Here is a 25,965-nt window from a genome sequence, read left to right on the forward strand (position 1 = left end):
TTTTTTTTTTTTACCATAGGTTTTGCTGGGGAAGAACTGCAGAAAGGTTATGAACATTTTCTGTAGCAATTCATGCAGCAAAACCGTGGCAAAACCGTGGCAAAAACCTCAGCGTGCGCACAAAGCCTAAGACCTCCATCTCTCAATTTTTAAACCATTTTAAAATACAACCTAAGACAACATAAAAATAAAAACCTGTTCCAAAAATGGCTATAAATGCATTATGGATAGGAAATGGACTCAAACTGTTAAGGGTACTTTACACGCTGCGATAGTGGTACCGATATCGCTAGCGAGCGTACCCGCCCCCATCAGTTGTGCGTCACGGGCAAATTGCTGCCCGTGGCGCACAACATCGCTTACACCCGTCACACGGACTTACCTACCCTGCGACGTCGCTCTGGCCGGCGAACCGCCTCCTTTCTAAGGGGGCAGTTTGTGCGGTGTCACAGTGACGTCACACGACAGCCGTCCAATAGCAGAGGAGGGGCGGAGATGAGAGGGACGTAACATCCCGCCCACCTACTTCCTTCCTCATTGTCGCTGGATGGAGGTAAGGAGATGATCGTCGCTCCTGCGGTGTCACACATAGCGATGTGTGATGCCGCAGGAACGAGGAACAACCTTGCTACATACGAGACAACGATTTTTGGTAAAATAACAATCTCTCATATACAAACGATTTTTGTCTCTTTTGCGATCGTTTAAGGTCACTCCTGCCTGACACACACTGCGATGTTTCTAACGGCGCCGGATGTGCGTCACAAACACCATGACCCCGACGATATATCGTTAGCGATGTCGCAGCGTGTAAATTGCCCTTTAACACCTGGACTATGCCAGAGGAAAGAATGCTACCAAGGCTATAAAGGAAAGAAAGCCACCAACAAAAGCTGTAGTGGATTCAACAAACAAAAATAATTGTAGAACCTCCGCCCCACAAATATCTGATCACATGCCATGTAAATCCATATACATAATTATACATATATTCTGTAGTTCCCTGCCATCAGACTAATAAAATATTGTCCCAGCTAGCCAATCAAACCCTATGATAATCAGCACAGTCTAGGACTAGCATAGCATTATGTCAGATAAATCCAATGGAGAGGCTAGAGTTAAGGCCCCTTTACACTAAACAACTTACCAGCGATCCCAACAACGATACAACCTGATAGGAATCGCTGGTAAGTTGCTAGGAGGTTGCTGGTGAGAGGTCACACAGTCAGACGCTCCAGCGATCCCACCAGCAACCTGACCTGATAGGGATCGCTGGAGCAGCGCTACACGGGTTGCTGGTGAGCTGTCACCATCAACCAGTGACCAGCCCCCAGCCAGCAGCGACGCACTGAAGTGATGCTGCGCTTGGTAACTAAGGTAAATATCGGGTAACCAACCCGATATTTACCTTGGTTACCAGCGCACGCAGCTACACGTGCAGAGAGCAGGGAGCAGCGCACACTGCTTAGCGCTGGCTCCCTGCTCTCCTAGCTACAGTACACATCAGGTTAATTACCCGATGTGTGCTGTAGCTACACGTGCAGAGAGCAGGGAGCAGCGCACACTGCTTAGCGCTGGCTCCCTGCTCTCCTAGTTACAGCACACATGGGGTTTATTACCCGATGTGTACTCTGTTACACGTGCAAGGAGCAGGAGCCGGCACTGACAGTGAGAGCGGCGGAGGCTGGTAGCGAAGGTAAATATCGGGTAACCAAGGACAGGGCTTCTTGGTTACCCAATGTTTACCGTGGTTACCAGTGTCCGCAGAAGCCGGCTCCTGCTGTCTGCACATTTAAGTCCCCTTTACACACTGAGACTTTCTAGCGATCATGCTGCACAGCGGGAAACAAAGGACCAAAGAATGGTCCTGAACGATTTGTAGCGATCAGCAACTTCACAGCAGGGGCCAAGTCGCTGATGTGTGTCACACACTGCAATGTCGCGGGGGAGGTCGCTATTACGTCACAAAACCGGTGACGTTACAGCGATGTCGTTTGCGATGTTGCAATGTGTAAAGCCACCTTTAGAAATACATGTACTGTCGTCGGTGCCCTGAGAGTCAAGGGCGGAGGTCAGAGAGGAAGGATAATGACAATCACACCCAAGGAAGAAATTATAGATGGCAGACGGGTTGGGGGTCACACAAGGCATTGGAGCATTGGGCAGCTCATAATGTCCCTTTAGCTGTTACAAGGAGACTATTACTATTAAAGAGAACCTGTCATCATGATTTACGATGTTAATGTAAGGGCATGGCCTTAATGGCACTATTATACAGATTCAATAAATAACTTTAGCGAAGAAATTTGCTTACTAGTTGTTATTTAATCCACATCTGAAGTTTGGATGTAATAATATTTGGTGAATTTCATCAGGACTATGGGGAGGGTCTTCAGCCCCCGCTCTGGGGTCTATGGCCATGTGCACACGTTGCGTCCAGTACCTTGTAGAAATGAACGCATCCTCTGGCAGAATTTGTCAATGTCAAATTTGGTTTTCACCACATAAACGCTGGAAATACGCATGCGTTTTTCCTGCATTTTTGCTGCGTTTTTACCGTGTTTTACATGCATTTTCTGTGCTTAAAGACAGATGAGTTTTCAATACAAATACACTACTAAATAAAGTTTAAACATACAAACACTATGAAAAAAATGGGAAAAAATGAACACAAATATCATGCTTTAAATCATGCACAAAATAGATAATTTTACTAAAAAGATTAATGTGATCTGATATTTATGTATAAAATAGCTTTAAATTATTGTTTTTCATTTTTTTTATAGTCGGACTATATGTGTGTGAAAAAGGAGACGTCATGACCTCACTATAAAGTAAAAAACGCATGCTTTGATTTTGTCAAAAAAGCATGCGTTTTGCATCAAAAAAGCATGTAAAATGCTATCAATTTGATTTACGATGCGTTTTGATCATTATCATTGACTTTAATGAGAAGAAAACGCTGCCAAAATGGCAGAAACAATTGACATGCTGATTCTTCAAACGCAGAGATTTTGACAAATTTTAAGCGACTAAAACGCTGCGTTTTTAAAAGCATTGTGCGCACAAGAAAGCCCCATTTCTCATAGACTTGGCCTAGAAATCCAAACGCATGCATTTTTGCATTAAAACGCTGCAGTTGAAAATGCTACGGAAATGCATGAAAAAAACGCAACTTGCGCACATGGTCTATATGTGACTCCTTTATTAAAATGTGCACCATTGCCATTCTTGCCATGGACAGTACTTGAGCAGATTCATCTCCCAGTGATTTTCAGTAAAATGGCGCCATGGCGGCGCATGTGTAGATTCAGACCTCAGCTCAAAGAGAAGCTGAGATCTGAACCTGCGCAAGCGCCGCCACCGGCACCATTCTACTGGGAGATGAATCTGTGCAAGCACTACCAATTGCAAGAATGTTGTTGGCACAAACTTTAAAGAAATAGGCACATATGGATATAGAGGGGCCCCAGCAGATTCAAAGACCCTACCCACAGTCCCACCCCATAGTACCGCGCAAATGCACTGAAAGCTCTTGTATTACACCAAAACTTGAAATGTGGATTAAACAACAACCAAGAAATGGATTTTTTCACTAAAGTTATCTATTGAATCAGTATAGCAACGCCATTATGGCTATATCTTTACTTTAACATGATAAATCGTGATGATAGGTACTCTGTGATATTTGATGGCCCTTTTAGCGATTTTGCGTTGTGGCCTACAAGCTTCAAGTAATGAGATTGGTTACAGTGAAGTATTGTGTGCTGATGGTCTTACTGTTAATTATGAATAACACCACCCAAAACAACAACAACATCCCAAAATAGACAAATGCAATATATCCTAAAGGAGGCCATAATTTTAGGGGTAGAAAATCAAATCTTTAGAACTTTTCTATTGAAATTCTGGAAGTGGATTAAACCCAAGAATATACTGGTCTTGAATTTGTTGATCAGATGTTTCGTGTCATGATCAAGGCCGGCTTTTCCCTGCTGTGGTTACACCCAGCTCTAGCCTGGTCATGTCAGGGGTTAACTTCCCTTGCCTCGTTCTGGATCCCAGGACACTATATCTTGCCTCTCTACCTATGGTTCAGTGCCAGTGATATTTCTGCCTTGCAGCGTGTATACTGCCTCTGGTGAGTGTTCCCGATCTGTCCTGCCTCCCTGCTACTGTGTCCTGACTTAAACCCTTCCCCATTTATCTGCCAGTCCTGGTCCCACTCCTGTCTGTTGTTTGTGTTTCCCTCTGTGTAACTGATCTCGCGGCTTCCGACTCGGTTCTGTTTTCTGATGTAATTTTGATACTCCCCTTGCAGTGACTTGACTTTTCTGGGTAGACCCGGACTGTTGACTACTCTATTGCCCCCTGGTGGTTCGCCTGTTAACTGCCTGCTGAAGTTACTCTACTATACTTCAGCTGTCTTTGTGTGACAGTGTGACTTTGCCTCTCCTTCACTACTCTGCTGCCACCTAGTGGGGAATATGCTGTACTATGTCTTACTAGCCCTTGGTACAGCGTGACATTTCGATTTTTCTAAAAATCAGCAAAACCTGAATTGACATCTCATATTTTGTTGCAAATATTATACTTTGCAAGTTGGGTTTACTTCTAAAATCTTGGCAACTAATCCAATGATGGATCAGTATTAGTAAAGTGAAATGATAGAATATCAGATATAATATTAAAGAATCTAGAAAATTCTAGAATATCAGATAGAATATAACCAGTGGTGGTTTAGAATTATTTTTTACCTTTTAGTTTTCAGATAATAGCTAAGAATACTGTATAAAATAACAATGAAAAATAGTCAAAAGTAATTGCTTTATTTCAACTCTATAAAGTATACAACAGGCACTCAGCAATACGGCTGCAGGTAAAATACAGAGCAAATCAAGAGCAATTCATTATATGAAGAATATTATTCATCTACATCAAAAGAGTGCAACTGGTCAACGACCATTTGAGGACAGACGTGTTCAGACAAAGTCACTTTTTTGTTTGTTTTTTTTGTTTTATTTTTTTTATTTTTTGAAGAATAGTGTGTCAGAGAAGACCTAAGGAAAATATACCCATAAATATACAAAATAATTGACTATTTAAAAAGAGCAGAAAGTGGAATAAATAGGCAACGTCCAATAGAACCTTTCTGACTGAAAGGATCCAAAGCTTTTATGCACACTCAGTCTTCGGATTCGTGACTGTGCATTGCAAAAAAATAAAATAAAAATAGAGCAAAAAATTCACACTCAGTTCTGCTTTCTACTTGTATTGACAGGTTGTGTCAAAATGGATTGCATATAGAAGAACTCATAGACAGCAGAGGCTCTGCTTTGCTAAGGGCTGTGGAAGGCTGGTTCATGAACTGTCATTTGGTTTACAGAGACATTCATTCACTTTGATCGTATACCAGATTGGCATTTTGGTGGCTAAGGAAATTTCATGGCAAACTCCATTCCAAAACATTGCTTTAATTAAGTGAAGTTATTACATATAGGACCATCTATCAAACATTTTTGGAGCCTCACAAGTTGGGCGGGAAGGACATCTTGGCAAAGTTGGAGACCATGGAAACAAATGATGATGTAGTGAGTTGACACAAGCACAAAAACACCAACAGGAGTGCATTTTGGGTATCCACTGGTTTTGGGGAACTTTTTGTTTACAGTAGACATTCAAAATGCTTATTTTTCAGAATTGTTGGGGAGCCTGTGGAGCAAAGATTTCATACATTCATTGGCATAGTCTTACTTCATATTCTGTGGCATTGGATAACAAACGTGTAACTCATATACTTTATACTATATATTTCCTTATTACACATGCTTAAAATCTATTTACTATAAGTGTTATTGTAGTCAGTCTGGAAGTAAAAAGGTCTGGTAGCTCAAGTGCGAATCAGCCCTTGTGATCATGGATACTATCACAAAAAAATGACTAAATATTAAGTAAACATTTAAAGGGGCTGTATACTTTATAAAACCCATGGAGTTGAGAGTGGTTCGAAAGAGTACCTCCTACTCTGGAGTACCTCTCCTGTCTTCTGCTACACAAATAACGCATTGATTTAAATTCACCTTGTGGTGCTGCCTAATTAATGGGAACCTATTAGAAGGTTTAAAGACCCAAACTAACCACATCTATGTAAAGTCCTTGTAAAGTTACAGTAAGGTCCTGATGACATTACATGAGACTTTGACTATCAATCGGCACATGTGGCACCCTCAGGAGTGATGCTGCTTGGTTAAGATATCAGGCAGGAGATCAGTTCACAAAGGAGAGTGGGCAAAGGAGGAGGGCAGGGATAAGCCTCCTACACTTGCAACTCATTTACTTAAAAATTAGTGCAATAATGTGTATAAAACAGAGACACAGACATAAAACAAAGGTATGGGCATAATCAGTATCAATGACCAGAACCTGCTTGTAGGTTGCCCTTAAATATTTTAGGGGCTTGTTCAGGTTTAGAAAAACATGGCGTGTTTCCTTTTCGAAACAGAATTAGGTATCTTGAGCATAGGGACAATTTGTAATCAGATCACTGTCAACCTTCTAATAAGTAAGAATTGTCTCAATTGGAAAATCAATTTATATTCATAAGCCTTCCATGGAAAACACAAAATTTACATCTAGCATGGTGCACTGTTAAGGAAGACTAAGGGGTACTTTGCACGCTGCGACATCGCTAGTCGATGCTAGTGATGCTGAGCGCGATAGTCCCCGCCCCTCGCACATACGATATCTTGTGATAGCTGCCGTAGCGAACATTATCGCTACGGCAGCTTCACACGCACTTACCTGCCCTGCGACGTCGCTCTGGCCGGCGACCTGCCTCCTTCCTAAGGGGGCGGGTCGTGCGGTGTCACAGCGATGTCACACGGCAGGCGGTCAATAGAAGCAGAGGGGCGGAGATGAGCGGAATGTAAACATCCTGCCCACCTCCTTCCTTCCGCATAGCTTGTGGAGGCAGGTAAGGAGATGTTCCTCGCTCCTGCGGCTTCACACACAGCGATGTGTGCTGCCACAGGGACAAGAAACAACATCGTATCTCTTATTGGGGCGACATTATGGAAATGTCCGACGCTATACAGATCACCAATTTACGACGCTTTTGCGATCGTTTATCGACGCATCTAGGCTTTACACGTTGCGATGTCGTTACCGGCGCCGGATGTGCGTCACTTTCGATTTGACCCCAACGATATCGCAGTAGCGATGTCGCAACATGCAAAGTACCCTAAAGGTGAAATATATCGTGAACGTCCGTCCAGCTGTTCATACTTGGAAAATGGGATTATACATAACATCAGATGCTTTGAATATACAGCATATAACTTCTGGTTTTGCTAATTGGTGGGGGGATGGGAGTACACTACTAATTCTTGCTTTGCAACTATTGATTATAGTAGTTAAAATGAAAAGAGTCCCCAACCTGAATTGTTTTTTGTTGACAGCTAATCCAAAAAATTACAGTCAATATTGGTCACAGATAAATGGTAAAACTATGATTACTTAAAGGGAACCTGTCAGCAGATTTTTGCAACCTCATCTGATAGCAGTAAAATGTAGGCAAAGCAATGCTCAATCCAACAATGTATCACTTAGATTACTGGGTGCAGCTATTTTGATACAATCAGAATTTTTAGATTTAGCCATGTAGCAGAGCTGAGAGAACTGCTCCCGCCCACACCAGGCTCTCTATAGAGGTTGCACATTGACAGTGAGGTGTCAATTAGAGGTGGTCGCATGCTAGACTGCCGTCCATGTGACATTGTAGTCCAAGCAATGATAATTCCTGCTTGTGTCCTGCTGCTTAAAGAAACATAGCAAATAAACAACAGATCAGACCTTGACAAGACAGGCATCCCTGAAATCTCTATTTTAGCCCTTGCAGCATGTTGTCTTCAGCTTACGTAGCAAAAACCTGCAGACAGATTCCCTTTAATAAACTGATATGAGCTCAGTACCTGTTTTTACCATGAGTTGTAAATGGTGATAATTACATTAATGACTTGCTTAAGCACTAGTAGTTTTTAAAAAAACATGCAATTTTTTTCTGGGTTACTGGAAAAAAAAAACCCTATATTTTTTCAGATTGTACAAGAGTTTACAAATAGTTGGAAACCCTGTTAAGAACAAAAATGGAGGTTGAATAAAATATCTACTTGACTGTCCTTACCTTGTTAGTATTTGTGTATAGTGATGAAGAATTGGAAACAAAGAAAAAAGTCAAGTGAAGATGAGAACAAATTAAGGAATTTTAAAGAACAAGTGTGTAAAAAGTTTAACTCTTCTAATGTTTTCTCATTTCTCCATAAACAGAGTCTATCCATGGGCTATGTACAGTGCCTACAAGTAGTATTCAACCCCCTGCAGATTTAGCAGGTTTACACATTCGGAATTAACTTGGCATTGTGACATTTGGACTGTAGATCAGCCTGGAAGTGTGAAATGCACTGCAGCAAAAAAGAATGTTATTTCTTTTTTTTTTTTTTTAAAATTGTGAAAAGTTTATTCAGAGGGTCATTTATTATTCAACCCCTCAAACCACAAGAATTCTGTTTGGTTCCCCTAAAGTATTAAGAAGTATTTCAGGCACAAAGAACAATGATCTTCACATGTTTGGATTAATTATCTCTTTTTCCAGCCTTTTCTGACTAATTAAGACCCTCCCCAAACTTGTGAACAGAACTCATACTTGGTTAACATGGGAAAGACAAAGGAGCATTCCAAGGCCATCAGAGACAAGATCGTGGAGGGTCACAAGGCTGGCAAGGGGTACAAAACCCTTTCCAAGGAGTTGGGCCTACCTGTCTCCACTGTTGGGAGCATCATCCGGAAGTGGAAGGCTTATGGAACTACTGTTAGCCTTCCACGGCCTGGACAGCCTTTGAAAGTTTCCACCCGTGCCGAGGCCAGGCTTGTCCGAAGAGTCAAGGCTAACCCAAGGACAACAAGGAAGGAGCTCCGGGAAGATCTCATGGCAGTGGGGACATTGGTTTCAGTCAATACCATAAGTAACGTACTCCACCGCAATGGTCTCCATTCCAGATGAGCCCGTAAGGTACCTTTACTTTCAAAGCGTCATGTCAAGGCTCGTCTACAGTTTGCTCATGATCACTTGGAGGACTCTGAGACAGACTGGTTCAAGGTTCTCTGGTCTGATGAGACCAAGATCGAGATCTTTGGTGCCAACCACACACGTGACGTTTGGAGACTGGATGGCACTGCATACGACCCCAAGAATACCATCCCTACAGTCAAGCATGGTGGTGGCAGCATCATGCTGTGGGGCTGTTTCTCAGCCAAGGGGCCTGGCCATCTGGTCCGCATCCATGGGAAGATGGATAGCACGGCCTACCTGGAGATTTTGGCCAAGAACCTCCGCTCCTCCATCAAGGATCTTAAGATGGGTCGTCATTTCATCTTCCAACAAGACAACGACCCAAAGCACACAGCCAAGAAAACCAAGGCCTGGTTCAAGAGGGAAAAAATCAAGGTGTTGCAGTGGCCTAGTCAGTCTCCTGACCTTAACCCAATTGAAAACTTGTGGAAGGAGCTCAAGATTAAAGTCCACATGAGACACCCAAAGAACCTAGATAACTTGGAGAAGATCTGCATGGAGGATTGGGCCAAGATAACTCCAGAGACCTGCGCCGGCCTGATCAGGTCTTATAAAAGACGATTATTAGCTGTAATTGCAAACAAGGGTTATTCCACAAAATATTAAACCTAGGGGTTGAATAATAATTGACCCACACTTTTATGTTGAAAATTTATTAAAATTTAACTGAGCAACATAACTTGTTGGTTTGTAAGATTTATGCATCTGTTAATAAATCCTGCTCTTGTTTGAAGTTTGCAGGCTCTAACTTATTTGCATCTTATCAAACCTGCTAAATCTGCAGGGGGTTGAATACTACTTGTAGGCACTGTATGTCGGACTCGGCACTGTTTTAGGGGAAAAATAGATGATTTTTACAAATCTTAATTTTTGTTTCTTTTAAAGATTTGAATCGATATACCATAATTCTAAATTCTAAGCAAAAGCGTTGACCATGATCATAGAATCATAAAGACTGCAACAGAAATAGAACAGGTTGAGGTAAAGGGGTTTTCCGGGAATAGTGTTTGTCACCCCATCAGCCAAAGTTTGGACAAAATAATTAAAGGAACTGTTCCTCTCCCTGGGTCCAGCACTGCCTCTTCCCCGTTGCTCTGGTGCTTGCAATGGTGATGACATGACTATAGAGCAAATTACCACTATAGCCAGTCACGGAGCTCGGCGTCCTGGGCTTTCTCCAGTGGTAGAGCTGCTGAGCTCAGTAATGCAACCGCAAACAGTAATCATGACATTATTGCTGCAGCCTGTAAACCATCATTGGGGCAGCAGGAGGGAGGCATCACTGGACCCGCGAAAGGTGAGTAACAGCTTTTTTATTATTTTAATTAAGCAGTGGACTATGGGGTTTAAATTTCTATTCCCAAAAAATCCCTTTAATATACAGTGTGTCCACCCATATCCTGTCCACCGCCATTAACTTGAGAACGGCGGCAGCTATATTGAATTGATGATGTCCTACAACTTTGTACGGTAATTCACTTTTTTTCTCTCGTTCCGTTTGCAAGATAAAAATGCTAACTCCGTTGTTTTCCACCAGGTGGCGCTATAGGTGGTTTCACTGCATAGCGCATGGCTACTTTACTATACCTAGACACCCCTTCTATGCCTATAGCTGCTGCTATTCTCAAGTTAATGGTGGTGGACACACTGTATAACATAGCCGAAGTAATACCAAGTCTAGTACTTAAAGGGACTTTGTCACCAGATTTGTCCCTTATAAGCTGCACCCACTACCAGTACACTCTATATACAGCATTTTAGAATACTATATATAAGTGCCCAGGCCGCTCTGTATTGCAAAAAAACCCCCACCTTTTATTATACTCACCTGCGGGGCAGTCTAGTCCGATGAGTGTCGCTAGTCTCGGTGCGGTGCCCCCCCCTGTCTTCCTTCCATCGCCGTCTTCCTTCCCAGCTCCGTGTGGATGACGCTTCCTATGTCATCCACAGGGAGTCCTCCATTGAGCTCATCCACACACGCACTATGAGAGCGCAATGGCGGCGTCTGTGTGGATGACGAAGGACGTGTCATCATCCACACAAAGCAAGAAGGAGGATGGCGACCGTAAGAAGATAAGAGGTGCTGGAGGAAGATCAGTGATGCCCATCACACTGGACCACCCCGCAGGTGAGTATAATAAAAGGTGTTTTTTATGTTACACAGCGCGGCCTGGGCTCTTACATATAGCATTCTAGAATGCTTTATAAAAGCATTTGGTGACTGCAGCTTATAAGGGAAAATCCTGGTGACAGGTTCCCTTTCAGCTGGCCGTATACATGCCATTGTTCTTGACTAAGTGATTTTTGGCTAACAACTAATAGCTTCCCCATAAATATACATCCTTAAAGCGATTGTGCCATCTTCAATATAAAGGAGCATAAAGCTTCTCTGCCTCTTACCTCCCCTCTTGCTGGGGGAGGTGCACTCCAGATGATTGATAGTTCAGAGCAGAGGCATGATTGTCCCACTGGCCCAAACTATGTGCTTTCCCGTGCTGCAAGTTTTGCCTATGCAGCATTGGAAGAGCAGAGTAACATTGAAGCAGGCTTAAAGGCTTACAAGCTCTATGTTACGTCACCGCCAGAGTCTGCTCCAGCGACTTCTGCTCCGATCGCCAGGCGACGCCGTGTTCCTGCCGTGGATGGTGCTGGTGATGGGAGAAAAGTCGATGCCAGCGGCACCAGTGGGCGCAGGCTCCGATCATCCACTGGGCTGGGTTAGCTTGGGATCTGCAGTACCGCTGGCTGACTGTGGGTGGCATGTGTCTTCCAGCTGAAGTTGCCAGCGTTCAGCTACAGCCAATGGGATGACACCACACCCTTCTTATTTCCCCTCCTGTCACATGATTACTGCCAGATATAGTTCTGATTTTCCTGGCTCCTGTTACGTCCTATTCTGTTGGTGATTCTTGTGTTGACTTCTGCGTGTTTTGACTTCCCTTCTGCCTACTGTTTTTGTACCTTGCTGCCCGACCCGGATTTGACCTCTGCTACGTTTGCTGACTACATCACTGCCTGCCGATTCTGTCCCTGTTCCGCAATTCCTGGTTTGACCCTGCCTGACTACTACTCTCATCGGACTGCAGCCTTCCACAGGTAGTGATCTCCAGTTCCCTGTGTAATTCCAAATCCCTGTATAGGGGTTAAAGGGTTTCAGGGTTCTGGGGGTCCTACTTGGTGAGTGGCTTCCCTCTAGCCTCCCCTTTACAGCCCATCTGAGTCTGTGGATCCAGGCAGGCGTTACACTCTATAGCAAAGAGCTAGAAAGTACTGCACTCCTTGTTTTTGAGACTGACCACCTCCAATAGATTGCAGCAGTGGCTGATTACATAGGTATCAAGTACTACACTATAAAATAAAAAATGTCCTCGTTCTTGAGAACAGAAAGTATTTTTAATATAAAGCAAATTGCAAAGTTACTTGTCTTTACAATTTTACCCATTTAAGAAGATGAGACTAAAATGTAAGTCATCTTGAATGGGTAAAGGAGAATAAGCGACAGCTAAACACATCAGCCCCGATTCATGAAGACCAGCAGTTTTTTTGCCGATCTTGACGAGGGAGCGTGATGGAGTCAGAGAGGAGATGCATGCCGAAGCATCTGACGAGCAGCATGCAACTCTATACACTACGCCAATATACTACGCCAAATATATTACATCGGTCGCTGACTTGTATACGATCTCTGATATAAGTAATGCCACAGCTCATCATGAATTAGACAAGCCATGGCGCCTTACCCCAATTTGACCTGTCACCCTTTTTGGCATAGCCAGGAGAAATTGGCCTGAAAATGGCAAAAGTCACAACATTTTAGGCCAACTCCAAACGAAATGCTTTGACGAATCAGGGCCATAGCTTCAGAGGAAGCATCTACAATCTGACATTCCTCTCCCATCTGCCTTCAGAATAGTGGAGGGAAGCAGATGGTTGAGATGTCTTCATACAACCTCAATAATTGGCCAATGTTTTTCTAATGTGCATGACCGGTATGATTATGAATGAAAGGCTACAGAGATGGCTACATGAAGGGTACTTTGCCTCGTAGGTGAAATTAACCCATTCCAGCCCAAATAACATGTTAGTCTTCCTGTAAGAATCTTAGGATAGACATTGGGATTAGTAGAGCTCCAAGAGGAACATTTCATCAGGAGTTTGCCAACTCTGTCAGGAGGATAGCTCAGATAAAGTGAGTCATCATTTCACCCAGCTGGTTTACTAGCCTTTTGACTAGGAACAATGTATTCAAGCCTTGGAAGCCTGGTCTAGTATGCTGGAGGACAACTACTTATTTTAGGTGCACCTTAGCAAAACAGTTCTACCTGTTTAAAGACTGATAGTATGTCATAGATTAATTAGACCCACACATACATTTATACATTTCACAGAAATGATGCTGCATCCCATTCACAGATACATTGAACAGAAGTCATTAAAACAACATCATCATTTCTGTATTTCATCAATATAGAATAATAAAGGCATAGAAATCGTCAGCAGAAAGAACTGTAAAACAGAGCAAGCTAAGAAAGGACAACGTCTTGAGGTGTGTTTGTCATAGTCATGCAGCATAACATCGAACGCATAAGTTATTAGAAGATGCCATAAATTTAAGGCACTTGTCACAATGCCGAAATCATCAGGTTTTATGGTTCAGGACTATGGGACGGATGAGGGGACAGGGTACAGTCGCTCACTAATACTGACAAAGTCCACCTGTACCTAATAAAACACTGCACATTACAAAGAAATAATCCAATGAGTTACTAAGAAAAAGAACTACAATGCATATCTTATCGAATCGGAACACAAAATCATCAATATTTACACCGACTTTTTGCATGTGGTCCTATGGTAAGGATTAAGCTAATGCGATTTAATGAGCACATCTACACTCCAATCCAGACATGCTTGGGACACATGATGTAGATGAATATCATGAATATCCAACCAAATATAAAAAATAACATTAATCCTGCGAAGTCGTCTACAATAGCATGTGAGCCACAATGTGTTTTGTATGATGCGTTTATCATTTTATATTGCCATTCCAATAGCCCGCACCCCTTCCCGTCTATACAGTTGTACAATGGGTTCTTATACATTCTGAGTGTTACGGTTTAATAAACCATTATTTAAAAAAAGTGCCAACGTTATTAACTCACAAATGACCACTAAACATTTTACTATGAGGATGAGTGATGCATATGATGTTAGATGACCTCAATTTCTACCTAAAACTTGATAGACCTAATGAAGGTATTACTGCCTCTGCCCATAGAGGGCGCCGCGGAGTAATAAGGAAGCCTGTTGTGTGACGCATAGAATTGCATGACAAGGTTTGTCAAGAAATGTAACATTAAATCTAAGTCTTTAGGCTGTGCCAAAAAGCACATTGTTTTTTTCATTTTTCCTTTTTTTTGTTTTTTTTGTTAATTTTTTCAAAGATTAAAAAAATCTACAGTAAAATGGTGCTCCAGTCTTTGGACAAAATACAGTGGGAGGATTTCAAGGGCTCGGTACATTGATGACTACACCTTAGCCTTTCATCAGTCATTTTTCCCAGCACCGTTAGCCCAGTAGATAAACAGTAGCTATCCCCTGATATAGAGGTAGTTACAGAGTATATACAGTATATGCCATATTATTTTAGTTCTTTTTCTAGCCTGTTCCCAGGACATTAGTTTGATATTTACATTGGACTCTATACAATTAGACAGTGCAGTACTATTATTTCACATTTTATGCATAACATGCTATAGGTTTATTTTTATTCCTGTGCTTCTTGGCTTATTGCTACATATCAACTCACTTGGGTTATAGAGAATAGGTTGGACAGCCAAGAACAAATCTGAACTGTGTCATAGATAAGGATAGAGAAATGTAGACTACACTGCTGGAACACAGTGTTAAGCTGGCCATAGAAATCAGATAGCTTTTCACCAATCTGTGTGCCGATGGCTATCCCTTCTGAACCCATCGATGTCGGTAACACCGAATGTGCATGTTCTCTGAAAGGGTTTTTTTTGGTGTTCTTTAATGTATGAACTTGCAAAGTCAAACGACTTTGCAATTTACTTGTTATTAAAAATCTTCTCCGTTCTCAAGAATAGAGTCATTCTTCTTATTTTATTGTCTACTGTTCAATGCCTAGGAAGCCCATCCTAAGCTTTTTCCAACAGAGCATGTAAGTATAGTGTTACCTCGGTTTTTGTTAATGTAGGTTTTGTTTTTCGTTCATTTTATCCACAGAAATTTTGACTTGTTTCTTGTTGTTTTATTTGTCGGCATGCCCACGTAACTACGCTGCTAATTTTGACAACAAAGGGTGATCCACGTATTCTCCTGCCGTGTGGCATTGCGTGAGTATCACCCCGCTCATCAATTTCAAAATGTATGTAACACACGTAAGATAAAATGTATTTATTCTTTACATTAGTATTTTATATTCACTTTTTATTGTTTTTAGTATTAAACACCATCTTTATTCTATATGAAATGTGTTCTTGGTACATATTTTGGAGTATCTAAAATGAATTAATTGGATTTACATTGATTCCTATGGAAATAATTGCCTCGGCTTTCGGATTTCACCGATTGTATTCGGACGGATTATTAACGAACACCGAGGTATCACTATACTGCTCTAAAGCTGACCAGTGCCAGATTATCTCACAATCCTGGGCCAGCTTCCGTGACAATCTGGATTGCCAATAGGGATGATCGAATACCTCCAATAATCGGCTTCGCGAATATTTGCAGAGTAGGTCGCCGCTATTTGACTATTCGCGAATATTCGATGCGCAATGTAAAGGCCCCGTTACACGCGTCGATTTATCGTGTGATCGCATGTGCGATCGTACCCGCCCCCATCGTTTGTGCGTCACGGGCAATTTGTTGCCCGTGTCGCACAAAGTCGGTCACCCCTGTCACACGTACTTACCTCCTGAACGACCTTGCTAAGGGCGGCGAACATCCTCTTCCTGAAGGGGGAGGGACGTTCGGCGTCACAGCGATGTCACACAGCGGCCGCCCAATAGAAGCGGAGGGGCCGAGATGAGCGGGACGTAACATCTCACCCACCTCCTTCCTTCCTCATTGCCGGCGGGACGCAGGTAAGCTGTGTTCGTCGTTCCCGAGGTGTCACACGGAGCGATGTGTGCTGCCTCAGGAACGACGAACAGCCTGCATCCAGGAATATGATTGATATTTTGAAAATGAACCACGTGTCAACGAGCAGCGATAAGGTGAGTATTTTTGCTTGTTAACAGTCGCTCATAGCTGTCACATGCTACGATATGTCAAACGATGCCGGATGTGCGTCACGGAACCCGTGACCCCATACGACATATCGCCCAATATATCGTCCAATAGAAGCGGAGGGGCCGAGATGAGCGGGACGTAACATCCCACCCGCCTCCTTCCTTCCTCATTGCCGGCGGGACGCAGGTAAGCTGTGTTCGTCGTTCCCGAGGTGTCACACGGAGCGATGTGTGCTGCCTCAGGAACGACGAACAGCCTGCATCCAGGAATATGATCGATATTTTGAAAATGAACCACGTGTCAACGAGCAGCGATAAGGTGAGTATTTTTGCTTGTTAACAGTCGCTCATAGCTATCACATGCTACGATATGTCAAACGATGCCGGATGTGCGTCACGGAACCCGTGACCCCATACGACATATCGCCCAATATATCGTAGCGTGTAACGAGGCCTTAAGTCTATGGGAAACCCGAATAACAACTATTCAGAACTATTCGGGCTTAGCATAGACTTACATTGCTCATCGAATATTTGCATAGCGGCGACCTATTCGTCTGATATTTGCGAACCCGAATAGTTGAGGTATTCGATCATCCTTAGTTGCCAACTGTCCACAAATTCCAGGACAGTCTGTAAAAATACGGGCACTTTTATGACCTAGAAGAAAAAGGTAGAAGCCTTGCTCAGACATACAAAATCTTCACATACAGTGCATCATAAAGCAAACAGTGAAGACAAAGATAGTGTCTTCAATACATTTCAGGTCTACTCAGCTATCCATGTGATTCATGTTTTCTTTATGATGCACTGATAGGGACTGGACTAAAGAAGATTCATATATCCAAGCAAGACTTCTACCCTTATCTTTTGGATCACACTGGCTATGGCAAATCTGTCCGAGAACCGTACGGAATGAGGTTTCACAACATGGTGGGCGGAAGGTCATACTTTATTTTTTTGACCTGTCTGTAATAAAAAAATTTAGGCTGGCTATAATTCTATTGAAGCTGAAAAACGTATACTGAATATTTTTACTGTAATTATCATTATTTTACAGTTTACAGTGATTTCAACTGATGTATTTAAATCAGAATTATGGGTTCTGGATCTATATCACTTATGATGCTAATAATTTATTATGGTTTTAAGATGTGTCCGTAAAAAAACATTGTCTGCCCGTGATTGTTTGATAAGTCGTGTAGAAAAAAAAAAAGTCAAGTTGGCCACCCTGATGACAATGCATTTCTCCAATGCTGCAGAAAGAAATGTTGCCTCTGCTCGCAGGTCAGCGGTGCAACAATGCTACCGGTAAAGAACTGTCAATCAAGCAGGAGCGCACCACTCCCAAGCAAGCAAGAAGCTGACGGGTAGAGGAGCAATACATTACTGCTGAAGAAGATGACGCATCCCCTTTAGGAAGATAACATATCCCCTTTAGGAAGAAGATGGCATTTCCCATTTAGAAAGAAGATGATGCATCCCCTTTAGGAAGTAGATGAAATATCCTCTTTAGGAAGAAGATGACATATCCCCTTTAATAGGAAGAGTCGAGAAAGCCACTGACAATCATCTGTTCAAAGAACAAGTATCAGGCATATTGAAATCCAACAGCCTGATCCTTCTCTCATCCGACATCTTTAGTTGGGATCTAGTTGTGACGTCCCCCTACACATTAGATGGTCAGGTGATCCCACCAGTTTCTTTAGGCATGAATCTGATGATTATGGTCAGCTTCATTATGTTTTGTTGTCAGGATTTAGCTGGAAAATTCTTGGGATTGCGTTGGCAAATGTAATATTAAAGTTTATAATTAAAATAAGAAGTTGTCCTATTTCTAAGAAGGGATGAGTTGTGTACATCTCACAGATCAAGTATATACATAGCACCTAGATAAAGTAAAAAGAGCTTATCTGATCCTGACATCATGTAAGAGAACCCATCCTTATGGACTATTTACCAGAATAGGTGGTTTTAGGGTTTTACCTTCTATTAATTATATAAACTGATTCCCTTTAATTTGGCTCTGATGTTTCTGAACAGAATTTAAGTAATAAATGTTTGTGTAATTATTGTTTTCTTTTAATAAAGGATCTAAAATTTTTCAGCTAGAATATAATAATGATAGTAATATTAATATCATATAATAAAGAGCACAAAAGACTCTTCTTTAGCAGAACAATGTCCTGGTTTGGGTCTATGTAGCGACCCATTCTGTTCCTATATATGTTCATTAATAGTCTTTAAATGCTTAAAGGGGTTGTCCGGCCTTAGCCTACAAGTGTGCAGATACTTTACACACTACAGTCACTGCACTGGTGGCGGTACTAGGAGCAGCGGGTGCATGACCGTATGTATATGACTTGCACACACGCAGTCAGGCTCAATAGAGGGCATTAAGGGAGGCCAGATATAGGCTAGTCAGAATGTGGCTGAAGGAATACAGATCTCATACATGCGATCACGCGACCGGTGCCGAGACAGCTGAATCTTCTCAGTGCACAGTGTACGCAATGTGAGGACTCACAAGTGTACAGTCACATACAAGGACTACAGTCTTGTAGCCTAAGGCTGGACAAGCCCTTTAAGCACAAGAAGCTACTTTCAGTATCTTATATTTTTACCAAAATCACTTTATTTGAGTCTCTGATATATTTCACATTAGAGTTCGGTGATTTCAGTTTAGGGATCCACAGACACAGAGACATGTTTAAAATGTATAAAATCTGGATACTTTTATTAATATGTACCCTCTTTGCTAAAATGCTTCGTTTCCACTGGATGTGTCCTGTGTGCAGATTCAGAGTTTTCTTTAGGCCGGAGTCACACTCGAGTGTGACTCACGCGAGAATCAAGTGGCATCACCCAGCACGGGCTGCCGCTCTCCGGACAGGAGCATACTGCTGCATATAAATACATGCAGCTGCACACTCCTATCCAGACAGCGGCAGCCCGTGCCGGGTGATGCCACTTGATTCTCGCGTGAGTCACGACTCTGCCTTAAAGAAACATGCCGCATAAACAAAACCTAAAGAAGTAATGAGATTTTTTTTTTTAAAACGCAGGTTACTCCATGCAATTCCCCATGGGATATCCCAGGCCAAGTGGAAAGTTATGGAAGGGCAGGTCTGTATATCTAAAATATATCGACCTATATATGAATTATTTTTACTATTAACCATTTAAATTAGATAATAATTGGGGGAAAAGCGTTCATAGGAATACTTGTTCCCGTCTAAACCGTCTGGCAAACATCCTACAATATATTTGTCGGTTGCGATGACTTTTAAGCAGGTTTAATATTTGTCATTGGCAGTCCTGTGCTGCCAATAACATGTTTTACGGGCACAGAACGATCGTTAAAGGGGTATTCCCATCTCCAAAATCTTATCCCAATATGTAGTAGGTGTAATAATAATATTAGCAAATACTTTCAATTAGTTTTTCTGATTCACTATGTTGCTTAACTTATATGCAGGGTATTGCAGGCATCCATGATTACAACCACACATATAGTCACAGCTAGCTAGTTAGTTAGTTGTGGTCGTAACCATGGATACCTAAGGTCCTGCAATGCCCTGCACATGAGGTAAGATACATGGAAAACTATACATTTCTAATTGGAGGTTGTTATTATTACACCTGCTATATATTGGGATAGGATCTTAGAGATGGGAATATCCGTTTAACAATCGTTCTGTGTATATAAAATGTTCATCATAATATCTAAAAAGGACGGTAAATGACATGGATTGTGCCATGTAAACCTAGCATAATATCCATATAAAGGTGTAGAGATACCTGCCCCGAATGGTCATATGAGGGAGGACAGGTATGAAAGACACCAACCTCCTATATGACAAATTCAGATTCTATCTGACCTCATCTTAAGTCCCCTTTACACACTGAGACTTTCTAGCTATCCCACCAGCAATCTCGACCTGGCCGGGATCGCTGGAAAGTCTCTGGTGAGCTGTCAAACAGGCAGATCTGGCCAATGACGCAGCAGCGACCTGCAGAACGACCTCGCTGGAAAGGGAACGCTAGCATGCCTATGGGCTGGCTCGGTAACAATGTCGTTGTAACGGTGTCACACTCACCGACACATGCTGCGCAGCGGGAAACAAAGGACCAAAGAATGGTCCTCAATGACATGTAGCGATCAGCGATCTCACAGCGGGGGCCAGGTCGCTGATGCGTGTCACACATTGCAATGTCGCTGGGGAGGTCGCTATTACGTCACAAAACCGGTGATATTACAGCGATATCGCACGCGATGTTGCAGTGTGTAAAGGGGCCTTAAGACACTTCATCAGGTGAGGTAACGATAGTATCTTTTTTCAAGTATTTCTTCTAATATCATGATTGTAGGCTCCACCATCACCAATTATGCCCAGTGATAATTGAGTAGCCATGGATCTATATATTACCAGGAATGTATGAGTGACTCTTCTAGTTATTCATTATATAAATGGCCCTAGGGATGTGTAGACCTTACTAATGTCCCTATTCATAGTCCACTACCACTCAAGAACCTAGAACTTGGATAAGTACATTCAATGTTGTGGATGAAGATGGATGAATGAATACGATACCTTCCATGATTATTTTCAACAGCATATGCAACAGTTGTGCTTTTTTATTAATAGAATTGTTAAAAATCTAACAAAAGAGAGGTTAACATTCAGTCTGGTCATGAACACAAGTAAAAAAAAAATACACAGCTTTGAAAATTGGACTGACATGAACATAAAATGACCAAATGATTGTGGTCCTCACAATGAGTGCGGAAAAAGAAACGTCCAATTTAGCACTTTACTGGGGAACTTTTGTATTATACAGATTATTATGGTCTATCTACTGCTTACACTCACTGGTGGTAACTGAAACCAACAGTCGTGGGAATAAAGCCATTTATCCACTAGAAAAGGATAATATCTTAAATGACATGAACACATTCATGGGCATTTGTTTTTTTCTAACTTAAATGCATGTAAATCATTTTTGCAATCGGGTTTCATTAAAAACTGTTGCACCTTTTGCCTTCTAAAGTTTCTGTTTCCCTAAGAGTAGAATGAGTTAACTAGGAAACCGTCAGTGAGTTGAGGGGAGTTTCTGACTCTTATCTGTCTTTTACCCAAATCCTTTGTGTAAATTTATGACCAGCAGATCCTCTTAGCTGATTTAAAGGGACTCTGTCACCAGGTTTTTGCCACCAAATCTAAAAGCAGGATAACGTAGGGACAGAGATCCTGATTCCAGCAATATGTCACTTACTGGGCTGCTTTGTGCAGTTTTGATAATCTACTGCTGATTAATCAGTGATTTTATCATTAGAGGACTACTTGGTGTGCTGCTAGGTAGTCCACTATATTCATGAACTCTGTATAACTGCTAGACCTGCAGAGAGAAAACATTGATTTTATCAAAATAACAGCAAACAGCTCAGTAAGTGACACATCGCTGCAAACAGGATCTCTGTCTTTATGTTATGCTTTTACCAATCGCAGGTTGTTTGACTCAGGCAAGTAAATGATGAGCACTGAGCGATCCATATTAGAATGCTCAGTGCACCCAGACTACCATAGTTCTCAGCAGTGTGACACGATACAACTGCCAATCAGTAAGCTTTTACCAATCGGAGGTTGTTTGACTGAGGCAAGTAAATGATGAGCACTGAGCGATCCATATTAGAATGTTCAGTGCACACAGACTGCCATAGTTCTCCGCAGTGCAACGCGATGCAATTGCCAATCGGTAAGCTTTTAGTAATCGGAGTTTGTTTGACTGAGGCAAGTAAACGATGAGCACTGAGTGATCCATACTACAATGCTCAGTGCACACCGACTGCCATAGTTCTCCGCAGTGCAACACTATGCAATTGCCAATCGGTAAGCTTTTAGTTATTGGAGGTTGTTTGACTGAGGCAAGTAAACGATGAGTACTGAGTGATCCATACTAGAATAGAATAGAATGCTGTTTACCCATGACGACAATGATGATTGCTTATGCTGCACAAAACATCAATTCACCCAATGAACGAGCTTCTTCATTGAGTGTTTGTATGTGGATGCCCTTTTACAAACATCCCATCAGATTGAACTCGCTGACAGAAACTTAGTCGACTTAGGAAAACATAAAAGCCTCTAAAATTCAAAATTTGCAAAATTTTTAATAAAACCCAATTGCAAAAATTATTTTTAGCCTCAAATACATGCAGTTAAGTAAAAAAAAAGTCCCTAAACCTGTCCTTATCCTTTAAAGATGTCAACGGCTGTCACTATGTTAAAGGGATTCTAAAGACTAGGCTGCTTTGCAATATTCCCGGAGGGTATTTTGTGCACCTTTCAGCAGGGTAACGTACCTTCCCCTCGAGATCTTATATTACTATCAGTGATCAGTGGCCGCCTGTAACCCTTTGTATAAAGCGGAGCCCCATGGTCTCCCAACCCATTCGGTAAATGCTATAGGGCACCAGGGACTACTTCACTATGCTGCATAATCTTGGATATTAGTTTATTAGTTCAGCCTTTGCGTACCGTATATTTGCACTGGCAATAGGGAACACTTCAATTTAAGGAAAGAGTATTTTTCAGCAGGACACAGCTGGGGTAAAACATTAATAAATATTTCCCATGTTTATCTACTCTGACCTGCAGTAAGTCTTCAGTTATGCACTTTAAAGAGGAACATGCATATTTGACCCTACTGCTGCTGCTGCTGAACTACTGATCCCATCAACCCCAGCCAGCCAGATGATGGTGAGAGCGTAGTATAACAGCAGATGGAGGGGGTTATACTTCACATCCCTCCTATAAGGCATCCCCGCCTCTCATGGCAACTGTACCGAAATAAATTATTCCTTCCTATGGATAGTACTAGCTACAAAATATGTACAGTTCTAATACATCTTACACTATACTGTTCAAAAGGTAAATTGTGAACTCTGCAATAATAGAAAGCATATATCTTTGAATGAGGCTTTGCTTCAGGACCACCATGTCGACTGCTATATTAAAGGGGAAAACCAAAAAAAAAAATGTTAAAGAGGGTTATTGTGAACTAAGCAATAAGTCCTAATGCCACTGTAGTTACTATAGCAGCATCAATCAAGGCATCATGGTGACCCCGAGCATTAATCTTCCCCAGTTCTTTCTTTTGTTCTCTTGGCAGCCATGTTTCAGGAAAGCTGTCTTCAGCAAGGCAGAAGCAGGTAAGAAAAATGCATTAAAAGTCTACGTCCCATCCTGAGTTGTCATCAGGTGGAGGATCGTCATTGTCTTCTGGAAAACTGTCAAAATTGCTTGTGTCTGTTGGGGATGCAACCTGCAAAAGAAGAAATCAAGAAAGAAAGTCAGGAGAAATAAAAGACATCAGTTTGTCACAGCTTCTTCCCCTACCATGTGCTATATACTGTATTATACTAGCGTCTTATTATGTAAAGGGGTGTTGAACGAAAACATGCACTGAGACAACATATTACAGCATCTGCAAGTGAATATCGCCATCTGCTGGTTGGAAAGAACAAACAGGAACTAAAGAGTGGAGTGTGTGTTTCCCTGAGTGAAGAGTTTGGAAGAGGTGCTGGATCACAGTGGTTTATTATAAAAGCCCGAGATGGTCAAGAAAGGGAGGAGTTGGCAGGGAAAGGTCGTGTGAGCAGCAGAGCAGCTTACTGCCAACATTGCCATAGAGGGGTCTGAGAGCAATCAGGCACCAGAAGGAACCAAAAGACAGAAAACGAAACACCATCTCCAAAAGGAACCAAAGACTGAATACCAAATATAGTCTCCAGAAAAAAACAGAAGCCTGAATAACGAAAACCGAATAAAGGCTCAAGAAGAAGAGTGAACACCATTTCCAGGAGAAGACCTCTCTCTTGTGAGAAGATCCAAATGAGCTGGGGCACTGCTTCCTATCCAGGTGTACGGTATAAAGTGAGGAAAATTACTCGCTAAAATTGTACCTGTGGCCAAGGGGGGGTTGCCCTGTAAGCGCCTATGTACTGTTTGCCTCTATTATTAGTTATGGGTGACACTGACGCGTCCCAAAGAGGGAGACTCACCCGTGGAAACCCAAGTCCTGAAGCTCCCAGGGCAAAGATTTTGTGCTGGTGCTAATCTCAAAGATTTGGAGCGCTACAATGATTGAGTCAGGAGAACATGACTAACTTTTATGTGCCATGTGCGTCAGTACTCGGCGGCCTCGCTTTGTAACTTGCTTTGGTTCCTCTCTTACTTTTCAATAATACCACTTATAAGTAATTGTAAAATGAGGAGGCAAGAAATTTCAATGGTGTAATCCTACTACAGGACCGTGCTGGTATCAGCTCTTTGGTATGACCCATTCTTTCACTAATGTTAGTAAAGGCAGACTGTATAGCGAGGATCTGGTTTTTATACACCTTTGCACAGATGAGCGGATGGATTTTCCTTGGAAATTTAACAAATTTATCCTTCACAAATTGAACATCCCTTATTATGCTCTAGGGTGTCTCAAACCATAAAAAAAGTGAAATACGAAACCACTTATAGTCACCTTACCACTCCCGTCTCCCAGCCCCTCCTCTACTCACCATTGCCCGTGTCACATTTTCTGAAATCCCAGGCCTCTTCATGCTAGGCCAGGATTCCCGTTTATGACACCTGGAGCGGTTCTGAGTGAAACGGCACAAAGTCACGGTGCATGTACATTGTGACCTTACGCATGCGCAAAACCACGGCGGTGAAACAGAACGATGCAACCAATAGCAGATGGAGAACCGTGAGGAGCCAGAGACGTGAGCAGCAATGTAAATATAAACTTTTTTTTATGTCAACCATTTTGAACAAACAAATATATGAGATTCAGATGTGTTGTGAGCTTGAATATCCTTCAGGTTTTATTCTAAGACCACAAGTAAGAAAATAGAAAGCCTAGATATGCATCATATACACTATAAATACCATTAGGACTGCCTCTTCCTCACATAGTACACTCACGGGAGCATAATATATTGTATATATGTTCCAAGAAATTAAAGATCTACAGCCTAAAACTGAATCTTTACCCCTCTGAAAGGAAAAATTACCTATAGTCCATTCACATTGACCTACTAGCGGCACAATACAGCCGCCAATCGGTAAACTTTTACAGATCAGTGGTCGTTTAAATGCCTGTTTACAAAGGCAGACCGAGGTAAGCGATGTGTAACTGAGTGATCTGTTCTGGACCGCTAGTGCACATAGGCTGCTCGAGGATGATGCACTGCCGAGAACGTTGATTTTTTGTGCTGCACAAATGATCATTTCACCTGACGAACAAGCATTTTGCAGTGTACATTTTCAGATAATCGTGAGACTTGTCACGATTATCTTGCCATGTAAATGCCCCTTTAGAATAAGTAGTATCCAATTGCTGGATGTTACAGATTAAAATGATTCTATATTGTAATATTAATAATGACTTTAATGTTTCTATATCCCTGCTTTGACTTCTTTATATTTTGTTTAGAATGAGATGTAAAGTAAACACAAAGCCTTCGGATCTGTATCTGCGGATGTCTGACTCATTGTGCACCCCAGACTTTGACTAATC

At 42.0% G+C, this 25,965-nt stretch overlaps 1 protein-coding gene across 4 annotated transcripts in view; it reads right to left on the reverse strand.

Annotated features, from left to right (window-relative positions):
- Nucleotides 1–20,993: 20,993 nt before the first annotated feature.
- The window catches only part of PRKG1 (protein kinase cGMP-dependent 1), a 1,599,245-nt gene continuing 1,594,273 nt past the window's right edge, over nt 20,994–25,965 (reverse strand). For all 4 annotated transcript variants that reach the window (XM_075348723.1, XM_075348724.1, XM_075348721.1 and 1 more), the window contains one exon: nt 20,994–23,715. In XM_075348723.1, coding sequence (XP_075204838.1) covers nt 23,617–23,715 — 99 coding nt within the window. In that variant the 3' untranslated portion in view covers nt 20,994–23,616. The remainder of the gene's footprint in view (nt 23,716–25,965) is intronic.

Source organism: Anomaloglossus baeobatrachus, chromosome 5, assembly GCF_048569485.1.
Source record: "Anomaloglossus baeobatrachus isolate aAnoBae1 chromosome 5, aAnoBae1.hap1, whole genome shotgun sequence".
NCBI classification, from domain to species: domain Eukaryota; kingdom Metazoa; phylum Chordata; class Amphibia; order Anura; family Aromobatidae; genus Anomaloglossus; species Anomaloglossus baeobatrachus.